Source organism: Dermochelys coriacea, chromosome 26 (assembly GCF_009764565.3).
Source record: "Dermochelys coriacea isolate rDerCor1 chromosome 26, rDerCor1.pri.v4, whole genome shotgun sequence".
Classification (NCBI taxonomy): domain Eukaryota; kingdom Metazoa; phylum Chordata; order Testudines; family Dermochelyidae; genus Dermochelys; species Dermochelys coriacea.
Window position 1 is genome coordinate 11069779 of NC_050093.1, and position 18243 is coordinate 11088021.

The 18243-nt window shown below is 48.8% G+C and overlaps 1 protein-coding gene across 4 annotated transcripts in view; it reads right to left on the bottom strand.

The window, feature by feature from the left end:
* Window positions 1-18243, bottom strand: part of GFPT1 (glutamine--fructose-6-phosphate transaminase 1) — a 56830-nt gene that overhangs the window by 32531 nt on the left and 6056 nt on the right. The window contains exon 1 of one of the 4 annotated variants that reach the window (XM_038384654.2): window positions 15698-15834. The exons of 1 other annotated variant lie outside the window; for it this stretch is intronic. In XM_038384654.2, the coding sequence (XP_038240582.1) occupies window positions 15698-15704 (7 nt within the window). In that variant the 5' untranslated portion in view covers window positions 15705-15834. Of the gene's footprint in view, window positions 1-8810; window positions 8945-15697; window positions 15835-18243 lie in introns of those variants that run through there. 2 more of the 4 variants (XM_043503028.1, XM_043503027.1) reach the window with 2 other exon arrangements.

The window sequence follows — 18243 nt, forward strand, 5'->3', positions numbered from 1 at the left end:
AAAATTTAATTATTTGGATCTTTTTCAGAAAGATTCCATTTGCTACTGCGATAAAGCAGCAACCCATGATGACATTTATTGGGATGAAGATCATTTGTTCTAGAAACTATTCCTTCACCTTGCTCCATCATTTTAGCAAAGAAAAGACATCAGCAAGTACAAAAGCGCAACAAGTTTGCAAATTTAAAACATACACCTATACCCGTACACAGTGTAAATTTCCAAAAGAGACTAGTGATGTTGAGTTCCCAACATGAGACACCTTAGAGGGTTTTTCAGAAAATGGATGCTCAATTATTGACAAAAATTTGGTTATTTTTAAGATCACTCAAAAACGGGCACTCCAAATTCACTTTGATTAAAAATATAGCCTACTTTTTCTAATGTGTCTCCATCTTCCTCATCCATACTCAGGTAAGTAGTCTTTACATATGTAAGGAGACCACAAAGACTATACGTCTACTTATATACATAAGGACTATTCACATAAGTAAGCATCTGCAAGATCATGACCTTAAACGGCTTGTGTTACTGACATTATCCTAGATCATTTGAAACCCTCTAATCGTTTTCTTTTTTATACTGAGAAGTATAAGCAGAGAATTCTAGGTTTACAGATGCACCGAATCTCATGTTCCAAAGCCCTGAAATGTTTACCGGGTACCTATTTCCCTGAAGCAGACAAGCAGATATGTGGGACTTGCAGCAAGGTAGTACTGTACCCTAGACCTAGACCCTGATGACCTTCCGCCAATCTTCTCTTCTTCTTTGATATAGACCTCAGTTTGTGGGTGTTAGACGAGTTTGGAGCTTTCCATCCCCAAGCTGATGGCACGCGAGGGAAGCTTTGTCTTCTCATTTCCAGGGCCTCAGTTCCAAACAGAGGAGGGAAAATGACCAAAGAGAAGGGAGCGTCTCTTCTTCTTCTTCTTCGACTGCTGCAAGTAAAGCACCTCTATTTCCTCCTCATCCCCTCTCAGTTGTGGAAAAACCTGGATGAAGAGAGGGATCCTCTTCTTTTTTACTCAATCCCTTCAAGCTACTCGGAAAGAAGCAGCAGCTTTCCACTTGCAACCCCTCTTCCCTGACCACTTGAATGCCCCTGTGGCTACTCGGATCTTGTCTACGCTTGAGGCCGCACGATAGGTACATGTAGCTACATGCTGCAGTGAAAAGCAGGCTGTGTCCATACTTATCACTGCGATGTGTAGCCACACAGTGATACTCTGGCAGGGGGAGGCAGCAAGGAAAGGCTCCGGCAGCTCCCCGCTGCCAGAGCCTTTCACTATGGTGAGGAAAAGCTGTCAGCGGGGAGACAGCTGGAAGCTGCTGGAGCCTTTTGCCACAGCTGGTGTCTTTCACAGGGACAGGGAAAGGCTCTGGCAGTGGGACATTACACGGCTGAAAACAACACTTGGGTGCATACAGAGCTGCGTAAGGTACCTACCCTAGAGTTCAGGTGCGCAGGGCACGCCACCCCCCTAAGCCATGCCTCACTGTCTACAGCGCTATTTATACCGGAGCTAGCTGGGCCTGCAGTGTCTGTACTCGACACATCACCCTACCTGTAGGGGTACCTTCAGTGTTCAGAGCAGGAGAGTGCAATTTACAACCGCCCAGTCAGTTTCACTGATTTTGCTCAGAACATTCTGAACACGATTCTTGTAAATTCCACTCTGCTGCTGCCAGCTGGGATGGGGTGCCGCCGGGGGAGCTTCCTGTAGCCGCTGAGTGAGTAGGGATGGGCTTTCCACAAGCCTTGCAAGCCAAGAGTATAGACATTGCAAGCAATCATATCTGCAGTTAAATAACTCTCTCTGCTGCAGTTCAAAACATTTCATTTTAAGAATCCCTTCCTGGCCCTCTTCCAATCCCATCCCACCCATTTGTCTTAGAATTTTACTGTCTGCTAATTAAATATATTTGCTTTCTTATATTTCCAGAACTGCATCCCTCAAGCACACAACCACACCCCTCTCTGCAACTGAACAGACGGCAGAAAGTTGCCATCTCAAGACACTGAGGCTGAAGGATAGCACATTTCAACTACATTCTGGATTCCTAAAAACCTTTAAATAACTTCGAGTCTTACAATCACCAGTGCTACTCAGATCACACTTGCTTTGGCCCAGTCTACCCCTAACACTCAGGTCAACCTAGCTACATCGATCAGGGCTGACACAAATTTCCTACCCTCATCACCACAGTCAGGTCAGGCTAACCCCTGGTGTAGAAGCAGCTAAGTTGGCAGAAGGATAAATCTTTCATCAGCCTACCTACTACCTTTCGGAGATACGGATTAATGGTAAAACCCCTTCCATTGATAAGGGAAGCATCCACACTACAGTGGCTCAGCTGCAGCACCTTCACTGTGTGGCTGCAGCGTAAACACGGCCTTCCTTTGTTATTGCTAATCAGTACACTTGTAAGGCTGGACAACAAAGCCTTACTTTAGTAAACTCCTAAAAAAGCCACATGTAATCCGAGGCCATTTCACTACAGAGAAAGTGCTAGTGTCAGATGATCATTCCTCTGTATTTGACATTGGTGTCCAGTTCGGGGCCCCACACTATAAGGAGGATGTGGAAAAATTGGAAAGCGTCCAGCGGAGGGCAACAAAAATTATTAGGGGACTGGAGCACATGACTTATGAGAGCGGCTGAGAGAACTGGGATTATTTAGTCTGCAGAAGAGAAGAGTGAGGGGGGAATTGATAGCTGCTTTCAACCACCTGAAAGGGGGTTCCCAAAGAGGATGGAGCTAGGCTGTTCTCAGTGGTAGCAGATGACAGAACAAGGAGCAATGGTCTCAAGTTACAGTGGGGGAGGTTTAGGTTGGATATTAGGAAAAACTTTCTCACTAGGAGGGTGATGAAGCACTGGAATGGGTTACCTACGGAGGTGGTGGAATCTCCTTCCTTTGAGGTTTTTAAGGTCCGGCTTGACAAAGCCCTGGCTGGGATGATTTAGTTGGGGATCCGTCCAGCTTTGAGCAGGGGGTTGGACTAGATGACCTCCTGAGGTCCCTTCCAACCCTGATATTCTATGATTCTGATATGAAATGCTTTCTAATTCTCTTCCCAAGCTAGGGAGAGAGATTCTGAAGACCAAAGGGTGCAGAGGGGAAAAGAAATTTGCAGAACGTAGAATGTGGGGATCAGATAATTCAAACTCTTTTGGCTTCCAAATCTCCCCAGGTCAAAAAGACAGCCTAAATCAGTAGAAACTGAAAATTACGATGTAATGGCTGTTTAGTTTCCATTCATACGCAAAATGAGTTGGTGGTCTCATGATCTCTGTCCAGTTTCTAGTGGACAGGTATCTACACCACAAAATCACAACTGCTATAGCATTCTTAACAAGATGCCAAGGACTGAATGAGCACCAAGACCAAACTATCCTCCCTCACTTAGAGATGGTTCATCTGGAATAGGCTTGAACACATCGCCACCTATTTTCTATTTGTTCTGTAGCTAAAAGGAAACTTTCACCTGTAAAGCTGTCAATCTGGCACTTGTCTTGAGCGCTAAAAATGTTCTAAAAATAACAAACAGCTCACGCAGGAGGTTAGCAAAGAAGAAATCTGGATCCAAGCTAAAAATGTCACAAGAGGCAGAGAAAAAGGCTGAGAAGAAAGATAGCTCTCGGCACCAGAAACGTAGAGTTCGCAAATCAGAACAGTCAGTTACAGAAAACGCAATCATTAGAACGAATACAGACTAGGTCAAGAAATTGAAGCAATGTTCCGGAAGGAAGAGGATACAAAGACAGAGATTCAGTTTCGGTTGGCTTCAGCCTTTAGCTTTATCCCACTTGGGAGGATAAAGAAAAGGAGTACTTGTGGCACCTTAGAGACTAACCAATTTATTTGAGCATAAGCTTTCGTGACGAAAGCTTATGCTCAAATAAATTGGTTAGTCGCTAAGGTGCCACAAGTACTCCTTTTCTTTTTGTGAATACAGACTAACACGGCTGCTACTCTGAAACTTGGGAGGATAATGGAGACCTTCACAGTAAACCAAAATTTCTAAAACTAAGCACGGCAGAGGAAAAGTAGGAGAAACGGGTTTCAAAACCCTTCTGAGAGAGGGGAAAGTGGAACGGTTATGCAATACAAATAAAAAGGCAGCACAGACTGATTAATCGCTTTACAAATATGATATACCGGGTAAAAAATAAAATTTCCTTACCTATGTTACTAGCAAAACTAGTGGTTAAAAAACTAAATATTTGAAAAATCCTTTCACCATTTATGCTGTTTGTCCATGCTGAGTGATGTATTAACAATAAAAAATAGACTCTTCAATTTCACTTTTGTTTGGAATAAGTTTCTAGGCTTTTACTTTCTGGTTTCCATGCACTAACACAGTGAACCTTTGGTTTCACAGCATTGCAAGGGAAGACATCAATCGAAATGTAAAAAATATTTTCATTTGAGATTTGTTCTTGTAATATTTTTAAAAAAGGGGTTTCTAGCAAAATTTAGGTTCTGTGTCTTTTTTTGTTTTTAAACATAGTTCTGCATGGTGACTGATTAAAAAAGAATCAGAATGGAATTCTGTGTTTGTTGTTTCAACTGGTTTCTCTATCAAATTTGCTCCATTTGCAACTGAAAGGTTTTTTTTCCCCCTAACCACCAGGTTCTGCAGATCAAATTACACCCTCAGGTGTACTTGTGCAACCTCACTGTCTTCAGATCACAGCTTCAGTTATACCTGTGCAAGCCCAGGGAAAGGAATGCCATTACGCTGGTATAACTAAAAACACACTTTGAAGACAATGAGGCTGTACAGCCATATCTGAAAGAATAATTTGACCTACAGAACCTTTGTTTCTGGTGATAACGAGTGAGATGAAGACAAGCCATTTCTCTCTCTCTGAGCCCAGGGTCAGGTCTTGGGTTGGCAGCTGGGGAAAAGAACATCTTTTTACTTGTAAACTGAGCAAAGAGATCATTTCAATGAGCACCAAAATGCTGCCTCTTCTATCATACAACTCGAGTGCAGGTTATTAAGTACCAGAAGCATGCCACTTTCACAAAAGCAAAGCCCCAGTAGAGACTTTCCCACTCTCTGATGGTCAGTTTCCCCCACCCACATTCAAGCAGATAAAAAGAGAACAGCTGTTTGGAGTGTTATGGGTGGAGCTGGTCAGAAAGGAGTGTATTCTTTTGTCAGAAAATGCTAATTTTGTTGAAATCTAAAGATTCCCCGGGGACATGTCAATTTCCAAGCAATTCCAAGGGAAACCAGACAGGTTCCACCCCACCCGCCTGGTTTCCTGCTGGCTCTAACCTGGTGCCAGGCTGGGAAGCCAAGAGCCTGGAAGCCTTGAAACTCTCAACTTTTGCGGCTCCTAGTGCCCCTGGGAACCTGCCAAGCAAACTGCACTGATTAATATATTCCAATGGCTAGAGGGGACCATTGTGACCATGCAAGTATAGGTCACAGGGCAGATATCTCCCCCAACATCATTCTTAGAGCATACATATCTTGTTTTAAAAAATCCAATCTTCATTTAAAAATGGTCAATGATGAAGAATCCACCATGATCCTTGGTAAAGTGTTCTAATTACTCTCAGAGTTAAAAACATGCGCCTTATTTCCTGTCTGAAATTATCTAGCTTCAACTTCTAGCATTTGGATCTTGTTAGACCTTACTCTGCTCGACATGCGCTTAGTACAGGTTTCTAGTACTCCAGTCCTGAAACAGAAAAATGCTTCTTTGTGGCACCCACCTAACTATACACTGCAACACTTTTGAGTAGACAAGCATCGTTGTCAGTGCACACTGTAGCAGCTGGCATTATTAACGGCTAGGCTGTGTTGGCAAGGGTATCATACAAACAAACAGACTTCTTTTGAGATCATTAGCTCATTCTCACAGGACAAACTACGGTGCAACAAGGAAACAAGAATGAAACATCACAAGGGAGTTAATCATTGCATTCAATTCAGAATGACAAATTATGTTGCCTGAAACCAAGCTCTTTTCCTCCTCTTATTCATAATCAAAAAGAACACTGCCAAGAATACTGGGAATAAAAAAAAAAAATCATCCAATTTCACAGCACTCCTTCAGGTAGCATCTTCCAGGAATTTTCCAACAGATCCTTGCAGGCACATTAAAAATGCATCTACATGATTTCCTGAGATGAACACTAGCATTAATAAGTAGGTGACTTCAGCATCACAAATCAATAAAAAACAATTAAGCCTGATTAACGTATGCATCATTTCTCCCCAGGCAATTACGACGATAGTACTGCAATTTTCAACCAAAAAAAAGTATTAGGAAAGGGACAAATTTCTGGCTAGGATTACTATCAAGGTAGACCTCCCAGCGCTCTAAAAAACCCATCTCCATGAGGGGTGTGGATCCACCGCTGAAGCACTGTGTACACTGGCGCTTTACAACGCCGACACTTGCTGCGCTCAGGGGGGTGTTTTTTCACATCTCTGAGCGAGAAAGTTGCAGCGCCGTAAATTGCCAGTGTAAACAAGCCCTTAGAAATCTAGTCTAATAAACTGAGTCCACATTTGTTCTGAAATAAAAGACAAGTACTAATCTGACTTGCAGGAAGTTGGAACAAATTATTTACTGCAGAGCTGTTACCAGAGAATTCAAGTCTCCTATTACTGACTAGCAGTAGGAGCAAGGGATGGGACGTTAGGACTTTTGAGTTCTATGCCTTGCTTAGCGCTGCACGACCTTGAGCGAGTCACTTGATTTCTCTGCGATGGGTAAACTTAGTCTATAAAGTGACAGGTTTCAAAGTAGCAGCCGTGTTAGTCTGTATTCGCAAAAAGAAAAGGAGGACTCGTGGCACCTTAGAGACTAGCAAATTTATTTGAGCACAAGCTTTTGTGAGCTACAGTGAGCTAACCAATGAAGTGAGCTGTAGCTCATGAAAGCTTATGCTCAAATAACTTTGCTAGTCTCTAAGGTGCCACGATCCAACAGAAGCATTATTTATTTCTAATAGTGGCAGCAACGTGCTAAGCACTTGTACAAACACAAAAAGAAATGCCCCTGCCTCAGACAGCTCACAATGTAAACCTTTATTGCTACTGCAAGCAGCCAAAGTAGTAAGGACTGTCTACACAAGAAGTTATTCTGGAACAGGACTTAACTCACTTGGGTTAAGCTAAATAGGAACAAGGCACTCTTGTTCTACAGTAGGAGTGTCAACACATGGAGTTATTCAGGAACAGCTGTTCTTGAATGACTTCATGTGTACATAAGCTCTAAGCCAGGGGTCTCAAACTCGCGGCCCATCTGCAGCCTGCGAATCTCCCCAGTAAGGCCCGTAGGGCTAAAGCAGTTTTGAGGCCGGGTCTCTGCCTTGCCCCCTACCCCCCCAGCGATTTATAATGACCCAGGGCCCCGGCAGCGCAGCGGAGCTGAGCGGCATCTGCCAGCCCCTCGGCGTGGCGGGGCTGTGCCTCTGCGCGCTGCTCTTGCCCCTGCCCCGAGCACTCCTGGAGCCAATGGGCAGCCACGGGGGCAGTCACTGGGGGCGGCAGCGCATGGAGGCCCCCGTCTTGGAGCCCCACATAAGCGCCACACACCCCGACCCCTTCCCAGAGCCTGCACCCCCACCCCCTCCCCAAATACCCCCTCCTGCCCCCAAACTCCCTCCCAGAGCCTGCACCCCCCACCCCTTTCCCACACACACCCTCCTGCCCCCAAACTCCCTCCCAGAGCCTGCACCCCTCCCCCCTGCACAGAGCCTGCACCCAGCACCCAAATTCCATCCCAGAGCCTGCACCATCTCCCACCCGAAGTCCCTCCCTGAGCCCAACCTCTCACCTCTTCTGCACCCAAACTCCCTCCCAGAGCCTGCACCCCAAACCCCTACCCCAGTCCTCCTCCCCGACCCAAACTCCCAGAGCCTTAGGCAGGTGGGGGAGTTGGGGGTGGGGGAGGGCAGTTCTGGGCAGCATGAGTGACATTATTGGCCTGCTGGGAGGACTTGAGGACTGGCACTGGCCCCAAGGTAAATTGAGTTTGAGACTCCTGCTCTTAGGCAATGTTAATTTACTGTATATTTGTACCATGCTGTAAGGGTGCCTTATATTTTTTAGAAAAAAGAAAAGGAGTACCTGGGGCACCTTAGAGACTACCAAATTTATTTGAGCATAAGCTTTCGTGAGCTACAGTGAGCTATCTGATGAAGTGAGCTGTAGCTCACGAAAGCTTATGTTCAAATAAATTTGTTAGTCTCTAAGGTGCCCCAAGTACTCCTTTTCTTTTTGCGAATACAGACTAACATGGCTGCTACTTTGAAACCTGTTATATTTTTAGAGTAATTCCAACAGCCTATCCTACCAATTCATCCATGCACTAACATCAAAGGACTCCTTTGTCCTAATGATAATGATTAAGATCTTGAACTTGGAATGAGCTCTGTCTGTGCAGAATTTGTTGCAAGAACAGGGCCTAAATTAGATCACACACACACATACCTGGTTAAATAAAAACACCTTACAAACTGGGAGAGGGGAGGGAAGCAAGGACTTCTCTACAAATGAAACTGATGGAGAAACCAAATGCCAAAACATGTTCTAATATTAACCACGAAACCTAGGCACCAAAAGAAAGTAGTACGCAAGGTAGGTATAACTTAATCGTACCTCAGCACAGGGAGATGGACTTGATGGTTTCTTGACATCCCTTCCAGCCCTATATTTCTATGTTTCTTTAACCAATGCTCAATTCTGTGAGATGCCAATCACCCTGAATTTCTATTTACTTCACTGGGAGTAGAGAGTGCTCAACATCCTGCAGGATTGGATCCCTGTCATTTACCTGCTGGTTTCAACTGGAAAACTCTGTGAACCACTGAGTGCCAAGATAATGCTAAGTCTATGCAGCGATACTCAACTGATGGACAGAAATGAGCAGATGATTATTATTATGGCTGCAGCCTACAGATAGGATAGTTAGCTTACTTTTACATCATCAGCTTTTCAAAGTACCTAAGAAAGAGAGCAGGAAAAACATCCATTTTGTGGAGGAACAATACTTGTGCACCGGATGGCTTCTTTACTGCTCATATACACGTAAGTGTCCTTATATATGAAAGACTCGATTTTTCCAAATTAGAGGAGATTATTGTTCCATCAAATCTAGCATCCTACCTCAAGTAGTTGCTGTTAGCGGACGCCTCAGAGAAAAGCACCTAACTAGTTGTGCAATGGTGTTAATGGGATAAAAAAAACAACCCTCCTTCATGACTCTTGCAGCAATCATCAGATAGATTACATCCTGAATAACTACAAATAATATTAGACCTAAAATTATTCAGCCTTTTAAAAAAAAGAAATCCAGCTATAGTATCTCACTGGTTTGATTATTTACAGACTATTAGGCCTGACCATCTTACAAAACCTGTTTTCAAACTATTTTTGAGGTCAGTCTGAACTGGTTAAGGGCATCCACACCACAGACTCACTTCATCCATCCGGATTACAGCCAGCAAACTGATTTGCCCTGTGAATACTGCATTACAGAAGCCTTGTATAACCAAACCTTACCAGCCCAACCACCAAATCTGCACATCTGCCCCTTGCCATGATAATTGTGATGAATAAAATATTATATTTGCCCTTAACAAAAACGAAAAACAAACAAAAATAAATCTTACTTGCCCCAGGCAAGAAGGGAATAGCATTACAAAGGCTGAATCATTTGCTATGGGTGCAACCGAACAGGTTCAGACTTCCTCATACAGTACTTGCTCTAAGGTATTTGAACTTCAACTCATCAGTGCATTCAGATTTCAGGACGATTATTGCCAAGAGAGCAGAGCTAATAGAGTGAATGTAAAGTTAACGGCAACTGTTATGATCTATTTAGGTTCTTATTTATATTGTCCTAATATAACAATGCCTTCTAAACCAGAGGTGGGCAAACTACCGCCTGCGGGACCCTCCTGCCTGGCCCCTGAGCCCCCGGCCCCTCCCTGATGTTCCCCCTCCCCCACAGCCTCAGCTCACTGTGCTGCCAGAGCAACGGCAGGGCTGCGAGCTCTTGCCAGGCAGTGCAGCTGCAGAGCCGTGGCCTGACCCGGTGCTCTGTGCTGCACAGTGGTGTGGCTGGCTCCAGCCAGGCGGTGCAGCTGCCTGTCCTGGTGCTCTAGGCGGCGCGGCTGTAGCGCCGCAAGCCACCGGTGCTCCAGGCAGCGTGGTAAGGGGGCAGGAGGGGTTGGATAGCAGGGCAGGGGAGTTCGGGGTGGTGGTCAGGGGGCGGATGTGTGGATTAGGGTTGGGGCGGTCGGAGGGCAGGGAACAGGGGGGTTGAATAGGGGCAGGAGTCTGGGGGGGCAGTCAAGAAGGAGGGGTGTTCGATGGGGCTTTGGGGGGCAGTCAGGGGCAGGAGGTCCGGGGGCGGTCAGGGAATGGGGGGGTTGGATGGGGCAGGAGTCCCGAGGGAGGGCGTTCTCAGGGGGTGAGAAGCGGAGGGGGGGGGTCAGATGGGGGCGGAGGCTGGGCCACGCCTGGCTGTTTGGGGAGGCACAGCCTCCCCTAACCGGCCCTCCATTCAATTTCAGAAACCCGATGTGGCCCTCAGGCCAAAAAAGTTTGCCCACCCCGTTTTAAACCATTTAGTGAATTAAACTAGTTTAAGAAGTCACAGGTGAGATATTAAAGTAGATAAATGTCCTCAGTTCTTTCAGGTTGTATTTTTAGCTAGCCACAATTTTTACAATAAATCAGGGGCCCTGTTGAACTTTACAGATATTGCCACGTTGAATATCATTACCCCTCCGAACTAGAGCTGGCTGAAACACAGGGTGTCATTTTCACTCAGGAGCTACCCAAGTTCGCAGGGGCAGCCCCTCCACAAAGACTATCCTGAGCCCTGAGTCTCCCAGGCCAGCTAGCTATTCAGGCTAGCCAACTTGCAAGCAGGTAGCCTGGGGAGAAGGCTGGCTCAAGAGTCTGGAAACCCTGGGCTCCCTGGCCCAGGGCTGTTACAGATCCACAGACACTGGAAACCTGTCCCAGGACCTCCAGGCTCCTAGCTCTGTGTCAGTAAGTTTGAAAGCTCTGAGCCCTCTCCCTCCCCGCAAAGATTTCCAGCCTGCAGGACTGGAGGCTAGATACAAAGAGCCCTGGCTAGAGCCAGGGTTCCCAGTGCTTCCAAATTTCTTGCTAACAAGCTGGGAATCCTAAAGTCCTGAGAGCCCCACCTCAAGCCGGGTCTCCCAGGGCTTCCCGGGCACCAGAAATTTCAGATTCAATGACATTTCCAACCAGCGCTACTCAGGGTAGGAACAGAACTCAGGCCCTCCTGCTCCAAAAGCAAAGGCCCCCGTCACTTGACCTACAGGAGAAGCTGACGGCTGCTGTTAGCACAGGACCAAGAACATGCAACTAAATAATTTAGATTCCATCCAACAGAGGAGAGTTGTCCACAAAAGCACACCAATTCAACATACAGCGGTTTCAAGTAATTTAGCACCCCACCCTCTCCACACACACGCAACCTTAATTTTCTACCTTTATGCATTCCCTGCAGCCAAAGCGTCCCTCACCTTTAATTCTGGTTATGATGATAATCTATAACTTAACTGTTTCTTTTGGAATTCAGCATAGCTTTCTCAAAGTTAGCTTGCCTCCGATCTTTGCTTCAACGTTTGCAGCAAGGGAGGGAGAAGATCCTACTCTGCTTATATTTTTACTTTACATCATAACCCAAATGCCACAAGTACTCCTTTTCTAACTACGCTAATGCTTCTTTTGTACCCTGTTTTCGATTCTTCGGACAGGAAGTCTCTCCGCTTCACCAGGAACAAGATGCAAAGACACTGGTACTGCCAAAGCTCTGACACCTTTCGTATCACCGAACAAGACATTCCAACATCCAGGAACAGTTTTGCTTGTATTGAAACAGGGGGGAAATATTTGTGCAGGTATCCAGATCCCAAGGGCACACACTAAACACCGACCCAAAGAATTTTCAGGGTCACCACAATTTTAAAAAATAAATAGCAGAATACTGCACATCTCAAAGGCTGGATTTCCCAGGGGAGAGACTCCCACTGCACCAAAACTAGCAGCAAGCCATTTATAGTAATAATTGTCTATTCTATTCTTAGCATTGTTCCACTTGCCACTTTGAGACAAAATTAGCATAATGTAAGATGGAACACACATTACTGACTATAGCCCTTCATACCCCTTATACTCCCTCTAAGCTACATAGCAACCTTTGTGATAACACTTCATGAAAAATTCAAAATCCTCTATTCCCAAGCAGGATGAAGAAATTGTGAAGGCGTGCAAAGCACATATAAAATATATAAAAGCTAATTTAGTTCAATAACAGGATTTAATTTAAAAATAAAGATGCAGAAAAACTAAAAGGTGGAAACCAAAAAGCAAAAAATGCAGCATAAATCTCCAGAGAGACGCAACTCGGAAACTAATGTGATGAAAGAAAAATTGGAACAGAGGGACTTTTTTCTACTCCTGTGTCCAAACTATGGGGGCCAGGGCAAGAAAGATGTTCCCAAGTATCATCTCATCGATAAGGGAAATCTGACTACAGATGGGATTTTGAAAAGCGTCTAAGTGCCTTAAGAGCACAAGCCCCATTGACTTATTATTTATATTACCATTGCTAGAGCCCTGCACGGATACAAATTTATATCAGTGGATATGGATATCCGCGAATAACGGCGGCGAAAGGAGCAGGATATGGGGCCGTCGCTCCCAGGAGCCAGTGCCCCGCGCCGGCAACTCCTCTGGCAAGGCTGTACCGACCCCAGCCCTTCCACGCAGCTGTCTGAGTTTCCTGTCTGGAGTCGTTCCAGCATGGGATGCTGGCTCCTGGAAGCAGCGGCCCCACGTTCTGCTCCTTTCGCCACTGCGGTTCCTGGGAGAGCCCTGCAGTTCCGTGGATACTGATTTACATCCGCGGACATAAATTTGTATCTGCACTGGGCTGTAACCATAGCACCTAGAAGCCATAGGTATAGACCAAGACCATATTGTACTTGGCACTATAGGAACATAGATCAAAAAAAGACAATCCATGTCCCGCAAGGAACTTACAATCCAAGTATAAGACGAGAGATTGATACAGACGGATGGGGGAACAAAAGTAAACAATGAGACAACACCGATCATCCTAGAGGGCAGTAATATCAGCAAGCCAGCTTCCTAACCATTCTCCGATGTTTTGTAGGCATCACGGCCAAGGAGAGTTTCGAGGAGGCATTTCCAAGTGGATAATGAACTAGCTTTGCAGATGTTTACGGAAAGCGCCTCACAAGCCTACAGGACAGCATGGGAGAAAACTTGAAGGTCTTTGTTTTCAAATGTAACAAGTGGGCAGTGGAGGCTGGCATTCAGGGCCAACTGGAGATGAGTTTCGAATGAGGGTGGGGGTGCAGGGAATGACTTGTACTCTAAGAGTATGTCTATACTGCACCCTAAGCCCAGGCTCTGACTCAAGCCCTGTTCTCTCCACACACAAGTCAGTCTGACCTGGGGTCAGGACACAATCGGAACCAGGATCCTAGGATCCCTCTAGGTGAGCGGGTCAGAGCCCGAGTCGTTCAAGGCCTGTCCTTTTGCCGTGTGGACGCAGCCCAAGACGCAGCCCCTAATCAGAAGGTCTGCTGCAGCGTGGATGTATTAGCATGGCTGAGAGACCCAGGTCCAGCAACTGTAAACCCAGGTTTACAATGCGGTGTGAACACTCAAGTGTGGACTCGGAAGCACCGAGTCCACAAGCCCAGTCCCACAGACCTGGATTTACAATGCAGCGTAAAAAAAGCTTGTCTACACACCAGAGCTGCACAGAAACTAGTTTAGTTGAGCTGGTGCAAACCCATGTGGCAAACCTATTCTAGAGAGTCCACCCATGGGTTTGCAGCAGTTTAAAAATCACACTTTTAGTTAAACCTGTGCAACTGTGTGTTTGGACCAGGCCTTAGGTGCTTTTGAAAACCCTAGTTCCACTGACTTTCACGGTGCTTCTAGCTTTTGAAAATCCCACCCTACAGCCCCAGACAAGACAGAGGAGAAAAGTAGCATCACCCTTCGTGCAACCTGCCGCTGAGTCAGATATTGACAAAACCAACAAATGGTCATAGGGTGTAGTCCTCTTGTGCACATGCTTGTTGTTCCGCAACTACTCGCTTAGGTACTTAAGGTCTCAGCCTTTTTATACTTTGGGAAAGCATTGCGGGCATGAAATGCTATACAAAGTCATTTAAAGTTACAGATAATGACAGGTAAAATAATTTCTGATCTGGGAGGAAACTATTGTACACGTATTTATGGTCATCTCTAAAATAATGGACACGTCTCCGAATCTTGAAACAAGCGAGGAACATTTAGTCAATGCATCATTCTCAACTTCATTTTTATGCTGAAATTAGCCGCACACAGTCCAACTAGGGAATGTACACAGTCTGGTGATTGTTTTAATTGTGAGGGTAAAAATTTGCCGGTATGATCTGCCTATTAGTTCTATTCCCTTTCAACAGACTTGCAAGGAATCTCTTTCCAGCAAGGATTAACTGGAAATTTCCTATACCTCTCAGACCCAAAAAACTGCCATGCAAAGGACCCCGACCCCATCCCCACTACAAGGAGAACTGGGATGCGTGAGCGATAAGTTAAACACAGACAATCTACAAAAAGAAAAGGAGGACTTGGGGCACCTTAGAGACTAACACATTTATTTGAGCATAAGCTTTCGTGAGCTACAGCTCACTTCATTGGCTGCATCCGATGTAGCTCACGAAAGCTTATGCTCAAATAAATTTGTTAATCTCTAAGGTACCCCAAGTCCTCCTTTTCTTTTTGCAGATACAGACTAACAGGGCTGCTACTCTGAAACACACAATCTAGTTGCCAACCCTGACTCCTCCCACTACCCCATGCTTTACTACAAAGCAGCATGTAAAAGAAACATATGCCCTGAAGCAGGAGACTTGCACATGAACATTAAAGAGCCAGATTTTGAAAAGAGAGAGAAAGAGAGAGTGTGTGTGTGACATATTCATTTAAATGCATCCGATGAAGTGAGCTGTAGCTCGCGAAAGCTTATGCTCTAATAAATTTGTTAGTCTCTAAGGTGCCACAAGTACTCCTTTTCTTTTTGCGAATACAGACCAACACGGCTGCTACTCTGAAACCTGTCATATTCATTTAAAGCTCATGTGTATCTGCCCTGCCCACCAGAGCCCCCAACTATCATCATCCACCAACTTCCTAATGAGTCTCACATTCTTGGCTACACGCTCTGTTTCATCCTATACTAATCATTTCTGGGCTCCCCCCATATTTACTCCTTAAACTCTCTATATCGTCCTTTATCCTCCTCATCACTAACTCCTGCCCACAGTACTTTCTCCAGATCATTCATCCCCTGCTCGCCATGCTTCCCCCAATATTTCCTACTAGCTCCCCCAGATCCCCACCCCCCTCCCCCGTCCCTACTCATTTCCCCCTAAATCCCCACCCTCGCTCTCCCTTAATTTGCCTTAGATCCCCCATGTCCCCCGAGTTCCCCCTGCACCCCAGCTCCCCATACATCCCCCCACCCCCTGCTCCCCAAAATATCCGCCATGTCCACCACACTCCCCACCCCTTTGCTCCCCGGACATATCCCCCCCGCACAGCCCCCCCTTCACTCGTATGGCCCCCCGTACACCCCCCCGGCGGGGTCCCTACCGCACATGGCGCCTGCGCCGCGGGACGGGACGGGACGGGACGGCTGCGCTGCGCTGGGCTCTGCTCTGCGGGCCGGCGGGGGCCGCTCTTCCTGGCGGGGCCGCGGCCGGGGGCGGAGCAGGCCGGGCCCGAGGGCGCAGGCTCCCCGCGCTCCCTGCCATTGGGCCCGGCCCGCCCCGCCCCGCCCCGCCGGCCCCGCCCGCAGCTTCCCCGTGGCGCTTGGGACGTGGCAGGCCGGGGCCGGATCCGGATCCGGATCCGGATCCGCCTGGGGGGGAGGGGAAATGGGGGGGTTGGGGAAGGACAAGGGGAGCAGAGGGGGGAGGGGAAATGGGGGGGGAAGGACAGAGGGAGGGGTTAGGGAGGAAGGAGAGGGAGGGGAAATGGGGGGGTTGGGGAAGGACAAGGGGAGCAGAGGGGGGAGGGGAAATGGGGGGGTTGGGGAAGGACAAGGGGAGCAGAGGGGGGAGGGGTTAGGGAGGAAGGAGAGGGAGGGGAAATGGGGGGTTGGGGAAGGACAAGGGGAGCAGAGGGGGGAGGGGAAATGGGGGGGTTGGGGAAGGACAAGGGGAGCAGAGGGGGGAGGGGTTAGGGAGGAAGGAGAGGGAGGGGAAATGGGGGGTTGGGGAAGGACAAGGGGAGCAGAGGGGGGAGGGGAAATGGGGGGGTTGGGGAAGGACAAGCGGAGCAGAGGGGGGAGGGGTTAGGGAGGAAGGAGAGGGAGGGGAAATGGGGGGTTGGGGAAGGACAAGGGGAGCAGAGGGGGGAGGGGAAATGGGGGGTTGGGGAAGGACAAGCGGAGCAGAGGGGGGAGGGGTTAGGGAGGAAGGAGAGGGAGGGGAAATGGGGGGTTGGGGAAGGACAAGGGGAGCAGAGGGGGGGAGGGGTTAGGGAGGAAGGAGAGGGAGGGGAAATGGGGGGTTGGGGAAGGACAAGGGGAGCAGAGGGGGGAGGGGAAATGGGGGGGTTGGGGAAGGACAAGGGGAGCAGAGGGGGGAGGCGAAATGGGGTTGGGGAAGGACAAGGGGAGCAGAGGGGGAGGGGAAATGGGGGGGAAGGACGGAGGGAGGGGTTAGGGAGGAAGGAGAGGGAGGGGAAATGGGGGGGTTGGGGAAGGACAAGGGGAGCAGAGGGGGGAGGGGAAATGGGGGGGTTGGGGAAGGACAAGGGGAGCAGAGGGGGGGAGGGGTTAGGGAGAAAGGAGAGGGAGGGGAAAGGGGGGGGTTGGGGAAGGACAAGGGGAGCAGAGGGGGGAGGGGAAAGGGGGGGGTTGGGGAAGGACAAGGGGAGCAGAGGGGGAGGGGTTAGGGAGGAAGGAGAGGGAGGGGAAATGGGGGGGAGGAAGGACAAGGGGAGCAGAGGGGGGAGGGGAAATGGGGGGGAAGGACAAGGGGAGCAGAGGGGGGAGGGGTTAGGGAGGAAGGAGAGGGAGGGGAAATGGGGGGTTGGGGAAGGACAAGGGGAGCAGAGGGGGGAGGGGAAATGGGGGGGTTGGGGAAGGACAAGGGGAGCAGAGGGGGGAGGCGAAATGGGGGGGTTGGGGAAGGACAAGGGGAGCAGAGGGGGAGGGGAAATGGGGGGGAAGGACGGAGGGAGGGGTTAGGGAGGAAGGAGAGGGAGGGGAAATGGGGGGGTTGGGGAAGGACAAGGGGAGCAGAGGGGGGAGGGGAAATGGGGGGGTTGGGGAAGGACAAGGGGAGCAGAGGGGGGAGGGGTTAGGGAGGAAGGAGAGGGAGGGGAAATGGGGGGGAGGAAGGACAAGGGGAGCAGAGGGGGGAGGGGTTAGGGAGGAAGGAGAGGGAGGGAAATGGGGGGTTGGGGAAGGACAAGGGGAGCAGAGGGGGAGGGGAAATGGGGGGGTTGGGGAAGGACAAGGGGAGCAGAGGGGGGAGGCGAAATGGGGGGGTTGGGGAAGGACAAGGGGAGCAGAGGGGGAGGGGAAATGGGGGGGAAGGACGGAGGGAGGGGTTAGGGAGGAAGGAGAGGGAGGGGAAATGGGGGGGTTGGGGAAGGACAAGGGGAGCAGAGGGGGGAGGGGAAATGGGGGGGTTGGGGAAGGACAAGGGGAGCAGAGGGGGGAGGGGTTAGGGAGGAAGGAGAGGGAGGGGAAATGGGGGGGTTGGGGAAGGACAAGGGGAGCAGAGGGGGGAGGGGAAATGGGGGGGTTGGGGAAGGACAAGGGGAGCAGAGGGGGGAGGGGTTAGGGAGGAAGGAGAGGGAGGGGAAATGGGGGGGAGGAAGGACAAGGGGAGCAGAGGGGGGAGGGGAAAGGGGGGGGTTGGGGAAGGACAAGGGGAGCAGAGGGGGAGGGGTTAGGGAGGAAGGAGAGGCAGGGGAAATGGGGGGGAGGAAGGACAAGGGGAGCAGAGGGGGGAGGGGAAAGGGGGGGGTTGGGGAAGGACAAGGGGAGCAGAGGGTGGGGTTAGGGAGGAAGGGGGAGAGGAAGGACCAGGGGAGCAGAGGAGGGAGGAAGGGGGAGCATCAGCAGAAAGTAGGACCAGCCCCCCAACCCTGATGAACATGACCCTAGCTGCTGGCCCCCCCCG